The sequence below is a fragment of the Vipera ursinii genome, assembly GCF_947247035.1.
Source record: "Vipera ursinii genome assembly, chromosome: 6".
NCBI lineage: Eukaryota > Metazoa > Chordata > Lepidosauria > Squamata > Viperidae > Vipera > Vipera ursinii.
Window position 1 is genome coordinate 77,790,764 of NC_139515.1, and position 25,794 is coordinate 77,816,557.

The 25,794-nt window shown below is 41.3% G+C and overlaps 1 protein-coding gene across 2 annotated transcripts in view; it reads left to right on the top strand.

The window, feature by feature from the left end:
- PTPRO (protein tyrosine phosphatase receptor type O) overlaps positions 1-25,794 on the top strand; it is a 39,479-nt gene that overhangs the window by 8,203 nt on the left and 5,482 nt on the right. For both annotated transcript variants that reach the window (XM_083365314.1, XM_083365313.1), the window contains 8 exons: positions 8,302-8,337; positions 10,419-10,500; positions 13,164-13,254; positions 17,224-17,300; positions 18,953-19,087; positions 20,409-20,531; positions 21,623-21,777; positions 24,057-24,192. In XM_083365314.1, the coding sequence (XP_083221440.1) occupies positions 8,302-8,337; positions 10,419-10,500; positions 13,164-13,254; positions 17,224-17,300; positions 18,953-19,087; positions 20,409-20,531; positions 21,623-21,777; positions 24,057-24,192 (835 nt within the window). The remainder of the gene's footprint in view (positions 1-8,301; positions 8,338-10,418; positions 10,501-13,163; positions 13,255-17,223; positions 17,301-18,952; positions 19,088-20,408; positions 20,532-21,622; positions 21,778-24,056; positions 24,193-25,794) is intronic.

The following is a 25,794-nucleotide window of genomic DNA, read 5'->3' on the forward strand; positions in this document are numbered from 1 at the left end:
AAACTAATCCCCTTATTTATGGGTGCTTCTAAAAATGGGTACCACGAAACTGAAAAATGGCTCTTAAGGGTCCAAAAAAGACTGCAGGAAGAGTGATAGAAAAATGCCTTTTCCTCGTCCTGGTGTTCCTAGTGCAATGAAAAAAGTAGAATATCAAAGTTGAGTATTGTAGTAATAGTACATTAAAATGTATCAGTAGGCTTTCATTTTTAATGTGTTTTCTTCGTGCACTTTTTTCTTTGTCTTTGTGTGGTTTTCATCCTTTTTCCCAGAAGGTGAAACAGAATATAGTGAACCCCCTTTATTTTCTCAGGGCCATGACACAGATTCTGGAGGGGGAGGGAGGGAGGGAGGGAGGGAGGGAGGGAGGGAGAGAGAGAGAGAGAGAGAGAGAGAGAGAGAGAGAGAGAGAGAGAGAGAGAGAGAGATCCCAAAGTGACAGAGCCCCTTATTTGACTCCTCCAATTAAATTATTTAATATCTTTTAGTTTCAATTAACAATGAGAAATTTCAAAGCCAGTATGATGACCCTCTGATTGTCATGACTTACAACCTTATTTTGCAGCATTCATTAAGTGAATGTGGCAGTTAAGGGCTCAATGCAATTCCTGAAAACCTTGGCTACAGCCCTTATAGCTCTTCCAGAAGTTGCATCCAATTACAATGATTAAGATGACAGAGGATATTTCTAAACACCTGGGAAGTTATGTTATCATATTTAACTGTAGTCTATTAAGTGAGTTTTAAATTAAATCAGCTTGGGGTTGGAAAAGATCTTGGAGGTCTTCTAGTCCAATTGTCCGATCATAATTCTGGGGTAGGGGAGAATGGCGGAAGTGCAGCTCCTGGCATGCTCTACAATGTTCCAAAAATGACATTTGGGGCAGACAGAATAACAGAGTTGGAAGGGACCTTGGAGGTCATCTCGTCCAACCCCCTGCTCAGGCAGGAAACCCTATACCATTTCAGGCAAATGGTTGACCAATCTTTTCTTAAAAACCTCCAGTGTTGGAGCACCTACAGCTTCTGGAGGCAAGCTGTTCCACTGGTTAATTGTTCTAACTGTCAGGAAGTTTCTCCTTAGTTCTACGTTGCTTCTCTCCTTGGTTCGTTTCCATCCGTTGCTTCTTGTCCTGCCTTCAGGTGCTTTGGAGAATAGGTTGACCCCAAAGCGCCTGAAGGCAGGACAGGAAGCAATGGATGGAAACTGATCAAGGAGAGAACCAAGCTAGAGCTGAGGAGAAATTTCCCTGTTTTCTTTTACAAGAGTACCAATTAGGAGAGGGAAGAGCCAGGTTCAAAACCGTCTTCAGCTATGGAAGCTCAGGGTCATTTTGGGCAAATCACTCTTTTTCAACCCAACTGAAACAGAGGTTTGTTGTTCTGGTGAAAAATTGGAGGAAGCAGTGGTGTGTTTCCTGGAGCTTAGATTCTCACAAAGCATAGCAAAGGCAGAGTTACCTTAACTAAGAAAAAAGGATATCAGTGACAATGTACAACAGATTTTATCTATCTTGCCTCTACTCGTGCCAGCACTTTTAATTTTTTATCAAGAAGAAAATCTGAGACGTGTTTTTCAGCCTCAAGAGGGCATCGTTGGTCTGTCAAACTTTCACGAAATTTTATTTTGCATCATTTTCTGGACAGGATCTTGACAAATACATATAAGTTGCTAATTAAATCCGAGGATTCTATCCTTCAAAGCACCCGGGTTTAAACAATTCTTTCATGCTTTCAGGACCAAGTTAGAGAAATGTATCTTTAATGGGCAGAAGGAATAACCTTGAGAACAGGAGGAAGAGATGCAACCAAGACAGTGATCAGATAAAAGATATCTGAGCCTGGGGCAGAAATGTAATTTAAGAAAGTATCTGAGACATGCCCTTCTCTAATTCTCTTGAAGAAAAGGGGAGGTGAGGGAGGCACATTCAGACTTATAAGAGTCTGTTACCTTATAATAAAAATAGTACTAGCTTGTTACTGGCAGAGGAGGCATGCTGCAGGCCCTATCAGCCAGGGTATTCTGGCTGACGAGGTCCAAGAGAAGGGCCTTTTCTGTCGTGGCACCTGCTTCTTCTGGACAATCTTGTCACCCAGAGTGAGGTCAAGCTCAACCCTCCTGACCTTCCACAAGAGCCTAAAGACCTGGCTCAGCCAGCTAGCTTGGGGCTACAGTAGGGTAGCACCACAGTTTTTTTTGGGGGGTAGGATGCCCATTTTAATGTAAATATATTCCTATTTCTGTTTATTAATTTAATCTTTATACAGCCTCCCTCTGGTATAGGGATATCAGCATCTCCATAGCAATCTTCAACTCTACATCAGGAAAAGCAATATAATGTGGGCTTCCTGCTTCTCTATTAGTTTTCAATCCTCAAAGCCGTCATAAAAAGAACAGTTTCAAAAGCCAAGGGAAAGGAAGCCAAATTTATCTTCAGAGCCAGCACCTTTCATAGATTTGGCCATAGTCAAGAAGGTGTGTATTGTGGCCCACACTGACTTTTTTAATGTGAGGCTTGCTGATCTAAGAGGATGGTCACACACATTTTAGAAAAGGGCGATGTTTCTCAACCTGGGATTACTTTAAGATGTGTGGATTTCAACTCCCAGGATCCCCCAGCAAGGAAATATTGCCTAAAACAGGGATGGACAACACTTTTTTTTGCAATATTCAAAGTGTCCTTCTAAAGAATCTTTTGATAAGATATTTGGGAAATAGCAACGGTTGCTGGAATTGGGTATGTCTAGCAGTGTTCCAATATCTCAGGGGCTGCCCCAAAGAAGAGGGAGTCAAGCTATTCTCCAAAGCACCTGAAGGCAGGACAAGAAGCAACAGATGGAAACTAACCAAGGAGAGAAGCAACGTAGAACTAAGGAGAAATTTCCTGACAGTTAGAACAATTAACCAGTGGAACAACCTGCCTCCAGAAGCGGTGAAGGCTCCAACACTGGAAGTTTTTAAGAAGAGACTGGACCACCATTTGCCTGAAATGGTATAGGGTTTCCTGCCTGAGCAGGAAACCAAGGTCCCTTCCAACTTCTTCTTCTTCTTCTTCTTCTTCTTCTTCTTCTTCTTCTTCTTCTTCTTCTTCTTCTTCTTCTTCTTCTTCTTCTTCTTCTTCTTCTTCTTCTTCTTCTTATTATTATTATTATTATTATTATTATTATTATTATTATTATTATTATTAATATTATTAATATTATTAATATTATTAATATTATTAATATTAATATTAATATACCAATAGATCTCATCATTTTCAGAAGTGAGATTAGTTCCCATCTTTCTGACTTTCTGCAAGAACCTTAAAGATCTGGCCCCCAGGAGGGGGGTATCACACTGGAGATGGTTAATTAATTAAGAATCCTACTTGCCCCCCACAGACACTCATCCGGCTCCCTCCTTCCCCATCTTGTAACTATTGTGTTAGGAATATTCATGTCTGATCATTTTAATGTTTTATGCTATAAGCACAGAATAACTTCAAAACAAGATGGGCAGCAAATAAATTTTATAAAATAAACCCAGTTGCCTCAAAAACTATTGGAGGAGCTTTAGAAAATACTGAAAAGTGTATAACAATTAACATGGGAACATCATTGGGGGGAAAAATGGAATTTAAGAAACAGAAAAAAAATCCTGATTGTTCACATAACCTATATTCCAGGGGTTCTCAAAACTTGACCACTTTAAGACTTGTGGACTTCAACTCCCAGAATTCCCCAGCCAGGCACGCTGGCTCAGGAATTCTGGGAGTTGAAGTCCACAAGTCATAAAACGGTCAAGTTTGAAGACCCCCTGCACCCCCTGCATTGATCAATCACTGCTTCATCATTCTTTTTCACTACTCTCTACAGCTGTTGTCAGCTGCTGATGGATAAGAATTAGAGTTGAGCTCTTTTGTAAAGACTCTCTTCCTGCTTCCTGAGGAGTGCAGGATCTCCCTTTTCTCTGCAGAATTAGTATTGGAAAACACAGTTCTCATGCAGCTGTTAATAGCTGGTTTCTACTGCTACTTTTTATTTGCTAAGAACCTGTCTTAGCAAATTAAGAAATTAAGAAACAGGGAAAAAAATCCTGATTGTTCACATAACCTATATTCCAGGGGTTCTCAAAACTTGGCCACTTTAAGACTTGTGGACTTCAACTCCCAGAATTCCCCAGCCAGAATGGCTGGCTGGGGAATTCTGGGAGTTTATTTATTTATTTATTTAATTAAATTTTTATACCGCCCTTCTCCCGAAGGACTCAGGGCGGTGAACAGGGCATATCTTAAAACTACAAAAGTACAAAAGTTAAAAAAGAATTAAATTATTGCCCACAATAAAAACAATAAAAAATATATATAAATATTAAAACCCTAAGTGATTCCCCATCAGGCCAGGCCAGCTTGTTCAAATAAATGGGTCTTTAACCCGCGCCAGAAGGAGCGGAGATCCGGTGCCATCCGGAGCTCAACCGGCAGCTGGTTCCACAAAGCCGGAGCGCCCACAGAGAAGGCCCTCCCCCTGGGGGCCACCAGCCGACATTCTCTGACTGGAGGCACCCTGAGGAGGCCCTCTCTGTGGGAACGCATGGGGCGGAGGGGAGTCGATGCCGGCAGCAGGTGGTCCCCGAGGTATTCCGGACCCATGCCATGTAAGGACTTAAAAACCATCACTAAGACCTTGAACCTCACCCGGAAGACAACTGGTAACCAATGCAGCTCGCGGAGCAAAGGTGTAACATGGGAGTACCGGGAAACTCCCAAGACAACTCTCGCGGCCGCATTCTGTACCAGTTGGAGCCTCCGAGTGGTCTTCAAGGGAAGCCCCATGTAGAGAGCATTGCAATAGTCAAGACGAGAGGTCACGAGCGCATGAGTGACCGTACACAGGGCATCCCGGTCTAGATAGGGCTGCAACTGCCGCACCAGGCGAACCTGTGCGAAAGCCCCCCTGGTCACGGTTACTACATGATCTTCTAAGGTAAGCCGTGCATCCAGGAGGACTCCCAAGTTGCGAGCCCTATCTAGTTGAAGTCCACAAGTCTTAAAGTGGCCAAGTTTGAGGTCCCCTGCTCTATTCATTTTACATACAGTACAACCCAGTCTATTGTGGCCCCTAGAAAGTAAAGCAAGCCCATCCCATCAAAAATTTATTTACACCTGGCCTAAAGTTCCAAAGAGAAGTATTGAAAGATAAACCACACATGCTTTAAATCTCATCCCATGTTTTTTTTCTGATTTTGTCTGTAATGGACCCTTGCTCCCAGCCTCTCTGTAGAAATATGGATTCAACAGAAAAAAGTTTTCACATAATGTCTGTAGGCAAACATCTTATTTCTTTGCCTGGCTCTGCATTATGTCTTACTGAACAGCCAGGATTTCAAAAGAGGCCAGACCCATCCTGTAGGCAGGTACATTTGTCAGAGAGAAAGAGAAAAGGAAAAGTTATTTTGATTGGAGGAAAAATTCCATCAGGCATGGATTGCATTTATACTCAGAGGTGACCATTTAATGGCTAGATTAAAGACCGGATAAATTTGGAAGTCATCCTCTGGGTTTTATGGGGTGCAGTCAGCTGGCACAAATGGCTAAATTGATTTGATATGGCATTGAAGCTGATCCTTCAGTAATGAACTTCCAAACTGAATATTGGCTACCAGTTTTCCTTCTAAATATTAATGTAGCTAATTAACTAATCAGACTTCACTTTCTCCTTGAGCCCCCAGGAGCAGAAAACTGTTCACAGAAATCATTAACCTCCTTTGGGTGGCTTTGAAAAAGCAGGTTTTAATCTGCATCAAAGTCAGACGTTCAAAAGTAATCCCAATTAAAGACTCAGACTTGAAAAATCTAAAGTAAGTGAAGAACTAAAAACTCAACAGCCCCAGAGTTATAATATGCAGCACGCTTCATGCATATCATTAAAATGACATCCTAAGTCAAAGAGAGACATGTCATTAGTGGGAGGAGGGATACCAGAACCCCTGGACTTACCACTGGTCACTTAATGACCATTCAACATTGAAATGGATCGTCTGGGATACCTTATGATCCAGTTTTGAAGTTCTGGTGTTCCCCTCAGCCCATCCCTGTGTTGCCACATGTCAGGCGCTATGCAACTGGCTGTACATTTACGATAGATAGATAGATAGATAGATAGATAGATAGATAGATAGATAGATAGATAGATAGATGATAGACAGACAGACAGACAGACAGACAGACAGACAGATCATAGATAGGAGAAAGAGATGATGGATAGATAGAGGAGAGAGATGATGATATAGATAGATAGATAGATAGATAGATAGATAGATAGATAGATAGATAGATAGATAGATAGATGATAGATAGATAGATAGATGATAGATAGATAGATAGATAGATAGATAGATAGATAGATAGATAGATAGATATGAGATGATAGATGATTGATAAGAGAGAGATTGTATACAGTAGATGGACAAATAGATAGATAGATAGATAGACAGACAGACAGACAGACAGACAGACAGACAGACAGACAAGAGGTGCGGAGGGGTAGATACCCTAATCCTAGACCAGGGAACAGTTATAGGTTTCCATATTTCAGACACCTAGAATCTAAGGCATTGGCTATTACCATTCTTAATTCTTTCTCACCACCACCACCACCCCTCTCTCTCTCTCCTAAAAGATCTGTGTTTGCTAATATCACAGGTGTGAGAATTAAAGTAGTTACTAGATTTCAAGTAGTGCCCTTATCTATCAAATAAAATAAAAAATATGGGGTGGGGGGGAATAACTATTTATTTATATTTCATCTCCCTCAGACCCGTGATCTTGACTGAGATTTCATGTGATACCCTCCAAATCTCATGAGATCTTATTCAAGAATACCCCACACGTACTGCTTGAAAGTCTGGACAATCTGTTCTATGAGTTCATGAAATGCCTTCTCCTCTCCACCCTCCTTCTCTTCCTTCTTTTAGCGCTCAGGTCATAATGCAGGAGTGTCTGGGACTTTCAAGGATATTCGCCTTTCACTTAGTTATTAACTAAGCTTCTCTTTCTGCAGAAAATAGCAGAAATGATTGTTGTGGGTTGCATAGAAATGCTGTTTAATAAATAAATTAAATGCAGTCCTTAAAAATGGCTGCACCTTTTCTTTCTCTTTTTCATCATGCAGCCTTCATTGTAATTGCAGACTTCTTTGCCTGATGTAGAGTTTGGCACCAACCAAATTTAGGGGGCCTTTAAGTCCTCTGTCACTTCCTCTGAGGTCTCTGGTTGCCCAAGTCTAACAAATGACAAATTGCTGTATTGACTTCTGTTTGCCATATTAATAATCTTGCTTTTTTCTGACAAAAAAAATCTGTGTATGTTATCTATTAATACTCACAGGCGTAGGAGTGTCTTTGCTTTCCTAACTCTGTTACCCTCCTGCCTTTGGACTGATTATCTCTTGGCATTTTATATTAACCCTTGGTAAGTCATGTTATCTTCTTCTACTTAACAGTCAGTAATCAAAGCCAGCATCCCCCAACTTGTTGCTCTCCAGATGTGCTCAACCACTGTTCCATCTTTCACTGGTAAGCACAGACAGATGTAAATCTGGAGGAACACCAAGGTGGGGAAGGCTGAACAAAGAAGTTTCCTTTCTTGGTAGGTTTGATTAATTAATCTGAATTTTCCAAAGTGCAAATGCATTTTATACCTTGGAATAAAAAGAAAAAAAGTGTTGCAAACCACATCTAGTTTCGGAATCTTGTCACTGCATGTTTATGTGCTTTGATTTAGTATGACTGTGATATAGGGCACATAATATTCATCACCTAAACATCTACCTTGGTTTAAGCAAATATATTCTTGGCCTTAGAACTGTTGTGATTTTTTTTTAATGATCTAGTTTGCTTTTAAGCCTGTCAACCAGGCAGTAAAATATAGCAGTAAATAAAATAAGTAAAAATATGACTGCAAAGATCTTCCTGCTTTGGTACTGAAAACCAGGAATTTCATCCTGCTTAAACGTAGGGCTGGTTCTGAAGAGACAATGGGGAGCAAGGAATAAGTTTTCATTGCCCAGATAAACTCACGAGTAAGTTAGATCCTTGCAGCATATGAAGCAAGAATGTTCACACATGCGCATTAAATTGTCAACATTGATGCATTTCTGTTATTAGAAAGAGTGTATGATTGATTGTGTGGTACCAAGTCCGCGCTGACTGCTAGCAACCACATTGATAGATTTTTCTACAGGATACATTAGAAATATGCAGCCACAGAACTGGAAATGAGACATATCCATGGAATGTTTTTGTCTTTTTTCTTGCAGGAGTAAAAATGGATTGAAGAAGAAAAAACTGACCAAGTATGCCCATTTTATAAATATCAATTATTTAATTAATGTCTCAGTATTTTTCCCCCCATGCATTTGGTTATAAAAATAGTTTGGCATTAGGGTGGAAATGTCCAAGAAAAGAAAAGTAAAAAAGTTTTCCAGGGCTGAAAATCATAAGCATAAAACTCAAAAACTTGATGAATAAAAGAAAGAAGAGGACGCTTTTTTGAACTTCCTAACAAAATCAGAAGATGAGCCACACCACAGAGGGCACCAGATTATGACTTTGCAGTTCCCCAAAATTCTATAATCAGCCCTGAAAGAATTCAGTTTTCCATTTTGGAACCTGCGTTGTTTGTCCTTGCTGAAGGGCTATCCAAAACCTGGGTTTGTCGCTGAAAATGACATTCTGTCATGAGAAACTGTAGGTTTCCATTTACTTTTCACAGCAGATCCTTCATGATAACAATGTTCTTGACAAATGGAAAATTAAGCACTGGGGGAAAATCAATTATCTCTTGTTAACAATTCCCCAAGGGGCTTGCCTTTGGTTGGTTCTCATAAAGTGTGAAAGAAATGAAGGGGTGGGGGGAAGGGAAAAAACCAGGAACATTCCTGTTATCAAACTGTTCCATCACTCAACACGGTTGCTAATTATCCACTGGATCATTAATGAGAGCAGGTAAACAGCGGTAATTAATTGTTGATAAGAGACAGGTTCCCTGGGATTTTGTTGCTTTAAGGAAAAGAAACTCGTAGAGTACGTGTGTACTCTAATCTTCACACATTGGAGCACAGAAATTAGACAAGAAGAGTGGTTGACTTTTCTTCATTACATCCTCAATTTACAATGGTTCGTTTAATTACTGTTTGAAGTTTATGATGCCCGCCCCAAAAGACAACCCAGTCTCAAAGTTATGATGGCTGTACACACACAGACACACACACAGACACACCCGACAGTCACATGATCATAGTGTAGGCCCTTGCCAACCAGCACACCTTTATGGCTGTTTGTGGCTTTCCGTTGGTCACGTGACTGCAGTTTTCAATGTTTGTGCCTGTTTCTGGCATTAACTTTAGGTTATGGCAAAAAAAAATTGCCTGTAAAATGGATTCATTTAATGACCATAGTAATCACCTCACCTCAATTTTCTTAACGACCACCACAAAAAATAATCAAAAAATCGATCACATGATGCCTCCATTTACAACTGTAACAATTTACAACCATAATTCCTGACTCCATTACGGTGGTACCTGTATTCAGGAAATAAGAGGTTAGAACGACAGGATAGAATCCTGACCGGTGAGAGGTTTTTAGAGACTGAGTCCTACTGGAAGTCATCACTAAAGCTTCAAATTTCCTAATAGTAGATGAGGTAATAACCCTGGCCTGGATTGTAATATTTTGGGTAGTAGAGTTACATGTGAATGTAACTTTGCCTCTGGCCAAATGTTGAGGGTTAAAATAAAATATTGGGGAAAGGGATTCTTCCTGCTACAGTATATGATTTCACATATACATGCGAAACAGCCCTTAGATGTCTTTAGGAGAAGGCCAGAGGGTGCAAAAGACAGGTGTGTCATGACATGCGAAGACATGATTTTCATCAGCAGTCATGACACAAATTGCATTGTGGAGTGATCGTCCACTTTCGATATCACTGTGGCTTGTGACACATGCCTGGGGATGCAGAATTCAGTCAGGTGAGGGGCCCTTCCCTTCTTGTGGTAAGACATGGGATAATTGTAATACTTTTTTCAGCTCACCTACTATTTGTGGGAAGAAGGGCTGGCTTTTATTTATTTTATTCCATCTTATTCTAGATAAGACATGAACAGAGAAGAGATGCATGTGAGTGAGGACACTGGGACTGTCTAGCTCTCTCTGGAATATATTTTTTTTTAAAAAACAGACCATTCTGGCCTCACTTCTGTAATGTCTATCCGACATATCATATTTTATTGATTTTTCTCTCATCCAGTTCCAAGTTAGTTGGAAACAGAAATAAATTATTTCTTCAACTTCCTGCTTCAATTACCAGATTTGTGACTTTTGTGAATAACATAATTTTCTTTCCTTCTTTCTGTATGCCTTTTTTAAAAAGCCCTGTCCAGCTGGATGATTTTGACAGCTATGTCAAGGATATGGCCAAAGATTCTGATTACAAATTCTCTCTGCAATTTGAGGTAATCCCAGCTCAGATATTGACTACTTAAATTCTATGGAAGTAAATGAGTAAATGACCAAATAGTATTTTTAGACTTTTCCAATTCAAAGTGTGTGTGTGGGGGGAGGGATTATTACTTTTTAAATATTTTAAATATTTTCCTTCAATTTCTTTTTAAAACTTGCCTTGCATGAAGAAGAGAGATTTCATAGTTTCCTTTAAGCAGGGAGATAATCTAACAGCCATCCTTTTTTATAAGTTTTCATTGTTGGAGAAAAGACCTAATACAGTGGTACCTTGGTACTCATCGTTAATTGGTTCTGGGAGGTGTGATGAGTACCAAACAAATTTTTCCCATAAGGAGTAATACAGTGAGAAACAAGATTGTCGACATCGACAAGTTCTAGCTTGTGCATTGAGTACCAAACAAACGCTGAGTATTGGGATGAAATTTTCATGTCAAAAATTCAATGAGTTTTAAAGCAGTTGAATACGAAGGTACTACCCTAGTAAGTTATCTTGGCCAACCCAACAAACACACACTCAAATAAGTGTGACACACACATGTACGTTTGTGATATGTGTGTATTTATCCCTGATGAGAGATGACTTGATGTAGTGGTTCAAGCACCCAACTAGAAACTGGGAGATTGCAAATTCTAGCCCCCCCTCCCGTTGGGCAGAAAGCCAGCTGGGTGACTTTGAGGAAGTCCCTTTCTCTCAGTCCTAGGAAGAAGACAGCCATGGTCAACTACTTCCAAAGATACTGTAGTGTACACTTTGCAAATGTAGGTAGGATGAATGAAGAAATTTCTTCCCTTACATAATTCCACTAATATTTGGTGTAGATAAAAATGTCACTATTTTACTTATTCAAATAAGTACTGTAAGTATTCTTTCCCAAAGATGGGAATTCCTCATTACTTAATCATATTGTTCTTTTTTTGTTTTGTTGTCCATTTTATCCCACGGAGGAAGAAAAAACAAACAAATGCTAAGTCAAAATAAAATAATGGTACATTCTCATAATTGCTTTCCTTGTTGGGATTTAGCCCAGCTATTCTCTGAAAACAAATGGGTTGCTTAACTATAGTATTGTTATTGAGTTATCTTGCCTAATGATAAATAATCTGATACAAAATAGAATGGAATGGAATGGAAGGGACCTTGGAGGTCTTCTAGTCCAGCCCCCTGCTCAAGCAGGAGAACCTATATCATCTCAGACAAGTGACTGTCTAGCCCAGGGGTAGGCAACCTCGGCTCTTTTATGACTCATGGACTTCAACTCCCAGAATTCCTGAGTCAACATAGCTTCTGGGAATTCTGGGAGTTGAAGTCCAAGAGTCATAAAAGAGCAGAGGTTGCCTACCCCTGGGCTAGCCTCCTCTTAAAGATCTCCAGTGATGGAGCACCCACAATTTCTGAAGGCAAACTGTTCCACTGCTTAATTGTCCTCACTGTCAGGAAGTTTCTCCTTAATTCCAGGTTGCTTCTCTCTTTGATCAGTTTCCAACCATTGTTTCTTGCCCTCTGGTGCTTTGGAGAATAATTTGACCCCCTCTTCTTTGTGGCAGCCTCTCAAATACTGGAACACTGCTATTATGTCTCCCCTATTTCTTTTTTTCTTTAGACTAGCCAAACCCAAATCCTGCAGCCGTTCTTTGTATGTTTTAGTCTCCAGGCCTTTGATCCTCTTAGTTGCTCTTCTCTGATTTTTTCCCAAACTCTCAGCATCCTTTTTGTGATATGGTGACCAAAATTGGCTGCAGTATTCCAGGTGTGGCCTTACTAGGGTTTTATAAAGTGGTACTAATACTTCACGTGATCTTGATTCCATGCCTCTGTTTATACAACCCAGGATTGTATTAGCTTTTTTTTGCTGCGGCTGCTGCACACTGCTGACTCATGGTGAAGTGATTTTTCCACTAGGACTCCCAGGTCCCTCTCACAGTTATTGTTTTAAGCCAGGTCTCACCCAATCTGTACTTGTACCTTTGATTTTTCCTACCTAAATGTAAACTTTGCTTTTCTCCACAATGAAACTCATTTTGTTGGATAGAGCTAAACTTTTTCAAGTTTAGATCCTTTTTAGATCCTGACTTTGTCTTCTGGGGAGTTGGCTACTCCTGCCAGTTTGGTGTCATCTGCAAATTTGATGAGTTCCCCTTCAATTCCCTCATTTAAGTCATTTATGAAGATATTGAAGAGTACTGGGCCTAAGATGGAACCTTGTGGTACCCCATTGCTTACTTCTCTCCATGTGGATGCAGTGCCATTGAGGACTACTTGCTGAGTACAGTTTGCTAACCAGATACAGATCCATCTGGTGGCGATGTTGTCTATTCCACCTTTTTCTAGCTTACCAAGGAGTAGCTTGGGGTCTATTTTATCAAATGCCTTACTGAAATCTAAGTATACTACGTCCACAGCATTTCGCTGGTCTGCTAGTTTAGTTCACTTTATCAAAGAATGAAATAAGATTGGTTTGGCATGATCTGTTTTTAACAAACCCTTGCTGGCTACTGGTTATAACTTTGTTTGCTTCTGGTTGTTTGCAGATCTGTTTTTTGATTATCTTTTCTAGGATCTTCCCAGGTATTGATGTTAAACTGATTGGTCTGTAGTTTCCTGTGTCTGTTTATGTCTAAGCATAATGTGTCTGTGTTTGTGTGTTACACTCAGGAACTGAAACTGATTGGGCTGGAAACCCCACATTTTGCAGCGGATCTTCCCATGAATCGCAGCAAAAACCGCTACACAAATATTCTGCCTTGTAAGTTGTTCTTTTAGGAGGGAGTTGCTGTATGTAACACTAGACTTTGTACTGGCATCCAGATGACGTGGAATGCCAGCACCAAAGGGTAGCATTGTTGGGCAACTACCAAGACTATATCAGCATATTTTGCCATCATGTACCTTGAGCATTCTGCTTTTCCTATTAGCTTACTTGTCCACTTACTTAACTTGATCTTTCCCTCTGAATGATAGTAAGCATAGGAGTAAATGTATTGCATGGTACTATTTTATTTATTCAATTGATGCTACTGGCTTTTGTTGAGCATAAAAGCATAGCGCTCCTGTGACTTACATTCCTACCATTTTTTTAATGTTTAAATTATCCCATAGTGAAATTTCCTTCCTTCCTCTCTCCTTTCCTCCTTCCTTCCTCATTCATTCCTGGAATAAGGGTAGCATTTTAAATTTTAAGCAATGTGCACCTATGCACAGACAGATACACCATACGATAGCATATTCTCAAGTGTTCTTTGAAATGTTAATGTGCTCCTGGCAATCCAAAAGTAAAGGATTTTTCTGGGCAGTAGTAATAAGGTATTTTCCCCTGCCCTGCATACAAAAAGTATGAATGCATTGAAATATTTTGTTGTTAGCTGCGAAGTCGTGTCCGACCCATCGCGACCCCATAGACAACGTTCCTCCAGGCCTTCCTGTCCTCTACCATCTTCTGGAGTCCATTTAAGCTCATGCCTACTGCTTCAGTGACTCCATCCAGCCACCTCATTCTCTGTCGTCCCCTTCTTCTATTGCCCTCGATCTTTCCCAGCATTAGGCTCTTCTCCAGTGAGTCCTTCCTTCTCATTAGGTGGCCAAAGTATTTGAGTTTCAACTTCAGGATCTGGCCTTCTAAAGAGCAGTCAGGATTGATCTCCTCTAGGACTGACCGGTTTGATCGCCTTGCAGTCCAAGGGACTCGCAGAAGTCTTCTCCAGCACCACAGTTCAAAGGCCTCAATTCTTTGGCGCTCAGCCTTTCTTATGGTCCAACTTTCACTGCCATACATTGCAACTGGGAAGACCATAGCCTTGACTATACGCACTTTTGTTGACAGGGTGATGTCTCTGCTTTTTAGTGTGCTGTCTAGATTTGCCATGGCTTTTCTCCCCAGGAGCAAGCGTCTTTTAATTTCTTGGCTACAGTCCCCATCTGCAGTGATCTTGGAGCCCAGGAAAATAAAATCTGTCACTACTTCCATTTCTTCTCCATCTATTTGCCAGGAATTGAGAGGGCCAGATGCCATGATCTTGGTTTTCTTAATGTTTAGTTTCAACCCAACTTTTGCACTCTCCTTCTTCACTCGCAACAAGAGACTCTTTAGTTCTTCTTCACTTTCTGCCATTAGAGTGGTATCATCTGCGTATCTTAGGTTGTTGATATTTCTTCCGGCAATCTTAATTCCAACTTTTGATTCATCTAGCCCTGCCTTTCTCATGATGTGCTCTGCATATAAGTTAAATAGGCAGGGCGACAGTATACAGCCTTGCCGGACTCCTTTCCCAATTTTGAACCAATCAGTGGTTCCGTGTCCAGTTCTCACTGTTGCTTCTTGACCCGCATATAGGTTTCTCAAGAGACAAATAAGATGGTCTGGTACTCCCATCTCTTTAAGAACTTGCCAGTTTGTTATGATCCACACAATCAAAGGCTTTAGCATAGTCAATGAAGCAGAAGTAGATGTTTTTCTGGAACTCCCTAGCTTTCTCCATGATCCAGCGTATGTTGGCAATTTGATCTCTAGTTCCTCTGCCTCTTCGAAATCCTGCCTGTACTTCTGGTAGTTCTCGATCCACATACTGCTGAAGTCTAGCTTGTAGGATTTTAAGCATGACTTTACTAGCATGAGAAATGAGTGCAATGGTGCGATAGTTTGAACATTCTTTGGCACTGCCTTTCTTTGGAATTGGAATGTAAACTGATCTTTTCCAATCCTGTGGCCACTGTTGAGTTTTCCAAATTTGCTGGCAAATTGAGTGTAGCACTTTTACTGCACTGTCTTTTAAGATTTTGAATAGCTCAGCTGGAATACTGTCACCTCCACTAGCTTTGTTGTTGCTCAGCTTTCCTAAGGCCCACTTCACTTCACATTCTAGGATGTCTGGCTCGAGGTCAGTGACCACCTCATTGTGATTATCAGGGACGTTAAGCTCATTCTTGTATAGTTCTTCTGTGTAATTTTGCCACCTCTTCTTAATCTCTTCTGCCTCTGTTAGGTCCCTGCCATTTTGGTCCTTTATCATGCCCATTTTTGCATTAAACGTTCCCTTCATCTCTCCAATTTTCTTGAAAAGATCTCTGGTCCTCCCTATTCTATTGTTTTCTTCTATTTCTTTGCACTGTTCATTTAAGAAGGCATTCTTATCTCTTCTAGCTATTCTCTGGAATTCTGCATTCAATTGGGCATATCTATGTTTTTCTCCCTTGCCTTTCGCTTCCCTCCTTTCCTCAGCTATTTGCAAAGCTTCCTCAGACAGCCATTTTGCTTTCTTGCATTTCTTTTTCTTTGGGATGGTTTTGGTTGCTACCTGTTGTACAATGTCACGAACCTCTGTCCATAGTTCTTCAGGCACTCTGTCTATCAGATCTAATTCCTTAAATCTATTTGTCACCTCTACTGTATATTCAACAGGGATATGATTTAATTCATACCTGAGTGGCCTAGTGCTTTTCCCTACTTTCTTCAGTTTGAGCCTAAACTTTGCAAGGAGAAGCTCATGGTCTGAGCCACAGTCAGCTCCTGGTCTTGTTTTTACTGACTGTATAGAGCTTCTCCATCTTTGGCTGCAAAGCATATAGTCAATCTGATTTCTGTGTTGACCGTCTGGTGATGTCCATGTGTAGAGCCGTCTCTTGGGTTGTTGGAAAAGAGTGTTTGCTATGACCATCGTATTCTCTTGACAAAATTCTATCAGCCTGTGCCCTGCTTCATTTTGTACTCCAAGGCCAAACTTGCCTGTTATTCCAGTTATCTTTTGGCTTCCTACTTTAGCATTCCAATCCCCCATGATGATAAGGACATCATTTTTTGGTGTTAGTTCTATAAGGTGCTGTAGGGCTTCGTAGAACCGGTCAATTTCATCCTCTTCAGCACTGGTGGTTGGGGCATAGACTTGGACTACTGTGATATTGAATGGTTTGCCTTGGATTCGAACTGAGATCATTCTGTCATTTTGAGGATTGTATCCCAGTATTGCTTTTCCTACTCTTTTATTGACTATGAAGGCTACTCCATTTCTTCTGAGGGATTCTTGTCCGCAGTAGTATACCTGATGATCATCTGAATTAAATTCACCCATTCCTGTCCATTTTAGTTCGCTGATACCTAAGATGTCGATGTTCAGTCTTGTCATCTCTTGTTTGACCACGTCCAGCTTTCCTTGATTCATGGATCTTACATTCCAGGTTCCTATGGAGAAAAAATCTTTACAGCATCGGACTTTCCTTTCACCACCAGACACATCCACAGCTGAGCGTCCTTTCGGCTTTGGCCCAGTCGCTTCATTCTTTCTGGCGCTACTAGTACTAGCCCTCTGCTCTTCCCCAGTAGCATATTGGACGCCTTCCGACCTGAGGGGCTCATCTTCCAGCGTCATATCGTTTTGCCTTTTGGTACTGTCCATAGGGTTTTCATGGCAAAGATACTGGAGTGGGTTGCCATTTCCTTCTCCAGTGGATCACGTTTTGTCAGAACTCTCGACTATGACCTGTCCGTCTTGGGTAGCCCTGCACGGCATAGCTCATAGCTTCATTGAATTACGCAAGCCCCTTCGCCACGACAAGGCAGTAATCCATGAAGGGGGCATTGAAATATAAGCTACTGCAAATTGATTGATTTTTTATTTTTCCCCAAATCCATGCAAATGTTTGTAAAACTTTCAGAGACTTAATTCCAAAATTTGTGATATGTTTTTATGTTGACTTCATTATTGGATATGTTGCCTTTTTGCAGATGATTTCAGCCGTGTTCAGTTGGTTTCAATGAATGAAGAAGAAGGCTCTGATTACATTAATGCCAACTACATCCCTGTAAGTAACCTGGACTCAGATAAGTAACTGTATTTTCATAGCTTGGGAAATACTACCCAGAATGTAATAGCAATAGCACTTAGATTTATATACCACTTCACAGTACTTTACAGCCCTCTCTAAGCCGTTTATAGAATCAGCATATTGCCCCCAACAATCTGGGTCTTCATTTTACTGACCTTGGAAGGATAGAAGGATGGGTCAACCTTGAGTTGGTCAGGATTGAACTTCAAGCAGTGGGTAGAATTAACCTGTAATAATGTATTTTAGAAGAACTAAAGAGCCTCTTGTTGCGGGTGAAGAAGGAGAGTGCAAAAGTTGGCTTGAAACTTAACATTAAGAAAACCAAGATCATGGCATCCGACCCTCTCAATTCCTGGCAAATAGATGGAGAAGAAATGGAGGTAGTGACAGATTTTATTTTCCTGGGCTCCAAGATCACCGCAGACGGGGACTGCAGCCAAGAAATTAAAAGACGCTTGCTCCTGGGGAGGAAAGCCATGGCAAATCTAGACAGCACAATAAAATGCAAAGACATCACCCTGCCAACAAATGTGCGTATAGTCAAGGCTATGGTCTTCCCAGTTGCAATGTATGGCAGTGAAAGTTGGACCATAAGAAAGGCTGATCGCCAAAGAATTGAGGCCTTTGAACTATGGTGCTGGAGAAGACTCCTGCGAGTCCCTTGGACTGCAAGGCGATCAAACCGGTCAGTCCTAGAGGAGATCAACCCGGACTGCTCTTTAGAAGGCCAGATCCTGAAGTGGAAACTCAAATACTTTGACCCCCTAATGAGAAGGAAGGACTCACTGGAGAAGAGCCTCATGCTGGGAAAGGTTGAGGGCAAGAGAAGAAAGGGACGACAGAGAATGAGGTGGCTGGATGGAGTTACTGAAGCAGTAGGCGTGAGCCTAAATGGACTCCAGAAGATGGTAGAGGACAGGAAGGCCTGGAGGAATGTTGTCCATGGGGTCACGATGGGTCGGACACAACTTTGCAGCTAACAACAACAATGTATTTTAACCACTGTATCACAACAGCTCTTGTATGTAAACAGTTAAAATTGTCCCTTCTAGTAACAATTCTAGTTTATGGCATGCCAATTAGCACCTAAGTGAACAGGGTCATTTAAACATAAGAAATTTGCTTCTGCATATTTAGGGACTGCAATACACACACAGCACATGTATGTAAGGTAAAATTAGAGGTAATAACCTCCCACTTGCCTGATGGATTTAACTTTGCAAACATGATGATCCTGTAATGCAAGAAAATAAATGAAATCTGATGCTGGAAACACAGGATAGGTCTTTGAGGACAGCAGAAATAGGCATAGGATGATCCTGGACATTAAGCAAAGCTAGATCAGGATTTGAAATGAACTAGACGTGTGTGTGTGTGTGCCACCTGCCCAAGTTAGAGACAACTAACACCCACATTCAGGATTGCTACAATTTCAGAAAAAAAGGGCACCAGGTGTACAAAAGTTTATCTAAAGATTCACAAAATTTAAGGGCAACATTTACGTAAGAATTAATCGTTCTGCAGATATCCTTGCGAAGAAACTGTAGTCTGATGTGATTTAAAAGGCACTATTTATTTAAAAAGATATATCAATAAAATAATACTGGAGTAAGCTTTTTCTTTTGTAGGGTTATAACTCTCCACAAGAGTATATTGCAACACAAGGACCACTCCCTGAGACAAGGAATGATTTTTGGAAGATGGTTCTCCAGCAGAAGTCACACATCATTGTTATGCTTACTCAGTGCAATGAGAAGAGAAGGGTATGTAGACTGAGCAGATAAAATAATATCTGAGGTCATTTCCTGTTCTGTGATTCTAGATTCTTTCATGCCTCTTGGAACAAGGAGTCTTGCTAAAATTCTATATCTAGCATTATATCTGTGTGTCCCTTTGAGTCATTTTTTGACTACTGGAAACTGCCTGCACAAGTTCCTGATGTCTTCTCAGCAAGATTTTGGAAATGGTTTTAGGGCTGAGAAGGACTGGCCCAAAGTCGCTCAGCAGGCTTTGTGGCTAAAGCTGTACTAGAACTCACAGTCTTGCAGTTTCTAGCCCAGTGCCATTAGCTACTACATTAAACGGGCCAACCTTCTTGGTGGCCCAGCTGTTCTTTCCTCCAACCCTTTTTATTGGAAAATGAGGATTCATCCTTATTAGCTGTTCTTACAACAAACACAACTAAAGGAATTGATTTATTGATTTATCTGTAGTGCCACATTCATCTCAGATACAGCTGTTTTTTTATTATACAGTCCCAAATATTTTTGGAAACAGACTTTTAGCAAGTTTACTATAGATAGATAGACAGACAGACAGACAGACAGATAGACATAGTTAGATGATAGAATATATTGTATGTGTAATATATACAGATGAAACCGATGGATGGACGGACGGACGGATGGATGGATGGATGGATGGATGGATGGATGGATGGATATAGATAAAATCTCCATCCATCCATCCATCCATTCCACTGGCTTCAGCTATATATACATACAATTAGCACACAAAGTGGATGGATGAATGGAATTAAAATTACACACACACACACACACACACACATATAGACACATACACACAAACACACACACACACATACAATTAGTACACAAATTGTGTCTGATTGAGGTTAAATTTAATTCCTTGGGAACTAACAGATTAGGTTTGTTTCCCCCTTTTGCAAGCTCAAACAATAAGCCATCTTGCTAATCTTGACCCATTATTCATAAGGGCTAACAAAACTGGAGGAGAAATCTTAGATAGCCACTTTACCCAATATAGGCCACACTGAGCTAGACAGACCAGCAGCCTAATTCAGCCTAATTATTGTAGGCAGGTTTGCTTCTGTTTCTTCTTCTCAGTAGGACCTAATACAAAAGAGACAAGCACTATCCAACTCAAAAAAGCCCCCACAATGAAGGGGTTGCGTTGGGGTTTTCTGGATAAAAGGGTTGTGTTCACATCTGGATTTGCATGTTCCTTCCTTGGATTCTTTCATCCACTTTGGTGGTTGCCAAGGGAAACCTTTTAAAAGCTTTGTTACTCTGTGTTAACTTTGCTTCCCCCCCTCCTTTCCAGGTAAAATGTGACCATTATTGGCCTTTTGCGGAAGAGCCGGTACTTTATGGAGACATCACGGTGGAGATGCTTTCAGAAGAAGAACAAGCTGACTGGATGTACAGGAACTTCAGAATCAGCTATGTAGGTCAATACAGATGGCGTTAGGCAGCTTATAAAGTAGAACAAAATCTAGACACAACCCACATGTTAATATTACATAAACAATACTTTCCTGTATGTATATATCTAGGTGTGTGTTTGGGCAAGTTTAGCTGCTTCCTCCTTGCCTCAGCTTAAAAGCCATAATCCAAAATTTCAGTCAAGAGATCTTGGATCTTAACACAAGACAGATACAGTAAGTCCTCAATTTATGACCACTTATTCAGCTGCCATTCAAAATTATGCTGGTGCTGAATGAAGGGACTTACAACCCGTCCCAGAAACTTATGGCTGCTGCTCTGCCCCCCCCCCCACACACACACCTTTGCATGGACAGAATTTGCCTTTCGGAAAGAGAAGCAGCCAATCCATCATGCAGCTTTCCTCTAAAGAGGCCACCTATGTGCCGTTCCGGAAGCGAGCGCCATTTTGAGAGCATCTGCAATTCATCGGCTGCTTCTCCTTGGGAAAGGCAATCTTTGGGAAAGGTAAGTGGGGCAAGGCATGACTGGAGGAGGTGGGTGGAGGAGGCCCAAAAGCTTTCAATAGGTGCCTCAATAGGTGGGGACAGGAAACCCTGCAAGGGGTGCCTGGCCAGGTGGGAGTGCCCAGGGCAAGCCATCTCTGAGCTAGGGAGAAACTGCAACATGGGCCTGTGGCCTCCCAGCACGTCCCCCACCCTGAGACACCTTGTGTTCCATTTAACGACTGCAATTGTACAGCTGGGATTACGGTTGTTAAGCAAGGCAATCCTGTGGGCAACTTGACTAACCATTGCCACAACGTAGGACCATATTTCTGGGCTCAATTTTGGCTGTAAGTTGAGACTACCTATAGTCATATCATGGGAAAAGCTCCCATTTTATTAATTAGCCAACAACTTTACCTAAGTGAGACGGGCAGCAAACAAGTCTAATATGTAAATGAAATAAATAATCCCCTGCAAAAGTAGAAAGTTAGACTGGAGACTCTTACCCAGCTCTATCCTTTGACGATTTTAACCTGTGTAAGTGACCACTTACTGGCAACGGCCAATGTTATTCTGGAACCTTTGTGTTTTTCCTTCCACTCAGGCAGATGAAGTGCAGGATGTGATGCATTTTAATTACACCTCTTGGCCTGACCATGGTGTTCCTCCCACTAACGCAGCAGAAAGCATTTTGCACTTTGTACATATGGTCAGGCAGCAGGCAACGAAAAGCAAAGGGCCCATGATTGTACACTGCAGGTAAGTTTATTTATTTTTTTATTTATTTTTAATTCCATTTATATCCCGCCCTTCTCCGAAGACTCAGGGCGGCTTACAAGCTTAGCAGTAGTAGCCTTCATTCTATGTATATGCCTGCTTATTAGGGCTTTCACACACACACACACAAGCGGCATTATTACAAAGTCAGCTTATTGCCCCCAACAATCTGGGTCCTCATTTTACCTACCTCGGAAGGATGGAAGGCTGAGTCAACCTTGAGCTTGGTGGGACTCGAACCTGCACTAATTGCAGGCAGCTGGTGTTACTTAAGGAGGCATTAGCCCACTGCTCCACCAAGGCTCTCCCCCCGCCCCACCTTAGATGTGGAAAATGTGAACATAACATAGCCAGAAGAACAATATCGTGTTGCTTCTTGCTCACTAGCAAACGTGTGGGTTTTGGGGGTTTTTTTGCAGTGAAGGGGAGTGAGAAGGGACATGTGTTTTCTTTGCCAGCTTTCCTTATTAGAAGTTGCATTCTGTCTGGTAGAGATCTCATCGAAGTCTCCAACTTGTTGGTCAAAGGGCTTTTCTACTGACAGGCTGTTTCTGTGCCTTTTAAGATGCTTCGATGGGAGCGTTTCACAACATTGCTGTCACTTGCCACCTTAGCTCTTCCTACATTACCAGTGCTTGGTTTTAGGAGTGCCCCTATGTATAGCTCCTTATTTGGGGAGAAATTGTGAAGAGGAGCATGGCAATCGTTTCACTATGCTGAAAATCCCAGAATTTTATAGGTCTTTATCCACTGCTGTGGTTTTAGGTGAAACCTAGGGCTATCAGCTTAAATTACATTTGAATAGAAAAATAGATTTCTCCCCCCCCTCCTCCTTTTCCTGTTCCTCCTCCTCCTTCTTCTGAAAATACAATATTCCAGCACAATCTGTATTTAATTATTGTCTTACACAGTCAATCACTCACGAGACTCTGAAGGTCAGAATAACTTACAAAATTCAGAAGTGAAACAGTTCCTGCCCGTAGATCTACAGATGAAAACATATGATCTGGTCAGGAAAGAGATTAGGTGAGAGGAGGAAGACCACTAATTCAGACTCTTAATTTCTGATGGAAGTCTAGCAGCTCATGGACTTAGCTCTACGTACAATGGCTTAGGTGCTACTGAAGCCCTCCTGCAGATGGCCTTGAGCTGCAGCAAAGGCTGGATGAGCAATGTAAAATAAAACCTGCCCTGGGGTTCTGTGGGAACTGATTGTCCAAATGTGCTGAACAGGATGGACTGGGGTTTATCTTTTTCTGATTCAAAACATGCAGAAAAAACATGAGGGAAATTGCATATGGAAACCAACCAGATTGTCCTTTTCCTGAAATGCGATGGATGATAAAGAGATGCCCAACCATCAGCTTCTTATAGGCATGGCCAGACCCCCCACCCCCACCCCCGTCCTTAATCATGACCCTATCAAATACTTAAGAGTTTTTCCCCTCTGGTATATTATCAAGAGAAATGCTTTAAAAATCATTAGTGCTTCCCTACTTAGGTCTCCCAATATACACCAAAGGTGTTGTGATTCATTGTCAGCCTGTCCTCCCAGCAGCTGAGTCCGATGAATCTGAGGAGGAGGAGGAAGAGGGGTTTGGAGAGCCTTTGGTGTTGGAGGGAGGTTCTGATGCACTGCAGGACTCTCAGCCTGGCCCCTCCAGTCATGTTCCTCATGAGGCCCAGCTGTGTGAGCACAAGGTGTCGGACTTAGATGAGTCACAGCTGAATCTATTTAGAGACGCTAGAAGCAGAAGGCAATCCAGCAGAGCAGAGCAGAGAAAATCAATGAGGCAACTCAGTGAGAGGAGGAGAAGGCAGTGAGAAGCCACACCTTGGGACTGATAATAAAAGGGGAAGGTATGGGCAGGGCTGGTTACTGAAGGCAACCGTTTGAAGACATTCTGAGAGAGTCCTAGTCTGTTCTTGTTACTTCTGTTTAACTCTTGTTTGATATTTTGATTCATTTATTCTATTGCTTTTTTGTTTGAACTGTAAATAAATTTGGGTTGGGTTTTTCCAGCCTATTGACTGTAAAAAGGAAAAAGGGGTTGTCCCTGATACACAAACAGGGCCAGTCGTAGGCTAGAACAGAACAAAATGATGTGTTGTAATAGCAATGAACATTAGAGGGTGGGATATATGGTATGCTGTGATTATGGACATTTATGGAGTTTATAAGATTTCCCAGAACAGAATGCAAAATGAGCCTACTTCTCAACTCATAAGCAATGGTGTGTAACGCTATGTTTGTTTTGCAGTGCTGGTGTAGGACGAACCGGGACCTTCATAGCATTAGACCGGCTTTTACAGCACATCTGTGATCATGAATTTGTAGATATACTGGGAATGGTGTCCGATATGAGGTCTTATCGGATGTCCATGGTTCAGACAGAGGTATGTCGTTTACTTATGCATGTTTCAAACAGCCAGATTGATCCATTTATTCGCTCGATGTCTCCTTTGGTTACTCAGAAACATATAGGCCTTCGTCCTGCAGTGGATGGACAGACAGTGGCTAGAATGATGATTAGAAAGTATAGGATATTGAACATTGCACTATAAAAGATGTAACCGGCATAAATGGAAAGAATTGAAACCAGGAGGAGAAGATAAAGCAGCTGTGCCTACAAAGGGTGAACATCTGCGAGAGTGCAAACATGGCATCACCACCATCGTTTTTTGCCTATATATTTATTAGCTCTATCCCAACTTTCATTCAGGAGTTCAAAGCAATGTACACAGAGCTCCTTCTATCACGACAGCCATGTGTAGTGGATCAGGCCGAGAGAAAATGGCCTCAGCCATGAAGTGGCAGGGATGTAGACCTGGTCTTGGGAATGCAGAGGGAAGGCATGAACCGTTAAGGAGAGAAATTTCTGGAACAATTACTCAGTCTTAAAAAAGGGAAAAAAAACCTCAAGAACCCCACCTTGATTTGGTATAAAAAGAGATATAAGATATAAGAGATATAAGATGGGGCAGAAAGAAACACTGGCAGGCTTTCAAGATTCTGTTATTCTGCCCAGCAACTATAAAAACCATGATTCAAACCATACCTGTGCAGTGTATGCCTCCCAGCATACACAATGGACAGCACAGCAGGAGGCTGATGGTGCAGATCAGCAGAGGGGCTGGACAGCTCCGGGTGATAACTGCTCACTCAGGATAAGCCTAATGACTTAAGCTGTTGACAGCCCCAGGCATGGTCAGCCTGGTGGGAAGCCAGGATCTACACCCATTGTCACCTACACTGGCAGGAAGCCCAGGTTTGAACTGATTGGATGCCATCCACCTGGGCACGTACAAATAGACGCCAGGCTTCCCTGTTTCCCCAGTTCCTTCTGTTCAGAATAAACTCATCTTTACCCCAGCTCTGTGTCCATCTCTATGTGAAGCACGCGACTTTACAACCTGTTTCTCGGCCTGTCTCAACGAGTTAACATGCAAAAGCCATTCATTACTGAGGTGGGCTTCAGCCACATATCTGCGTGTGTATGTCCAGACAGACGTACAGTACAGACACACGTAATCTAGAACCAGCTCCTTGTCATGCTAAGTTTTATGGGCAGTTGTTTTAACGTATTAATTTCTGAGAGAGAATTTAAACAAGACTTCCCCTCCCAAAACCCCACTGCAATCTGAGATGGTACAGTCCAGCAGCAATTTTACATTGCTATTTGCATCGTAATCCAAGTGTTATTTTTTTAAAATTTATTCTATTACATTTTTTTTTAAAAAAAATACAGAGACAACAACATACAGAATGACTACTACACAAACCCAACCAATTATTTTATTGGTCAAGCATAAAAAAAGTCACACATACAATTAGGAAAAAAACCCAGTAAACAGGGTCAGACTAAATTGATATACATCAGTTAAATATGTAATTAAGACTTTATGAAGTTAGGTATAAAATTGTTCATTCTTGTAAAATGTTACAACATCTGTGCCAGAGGGAAATATATTGTGTTGTTTTTGGATTACTAGAAAAAA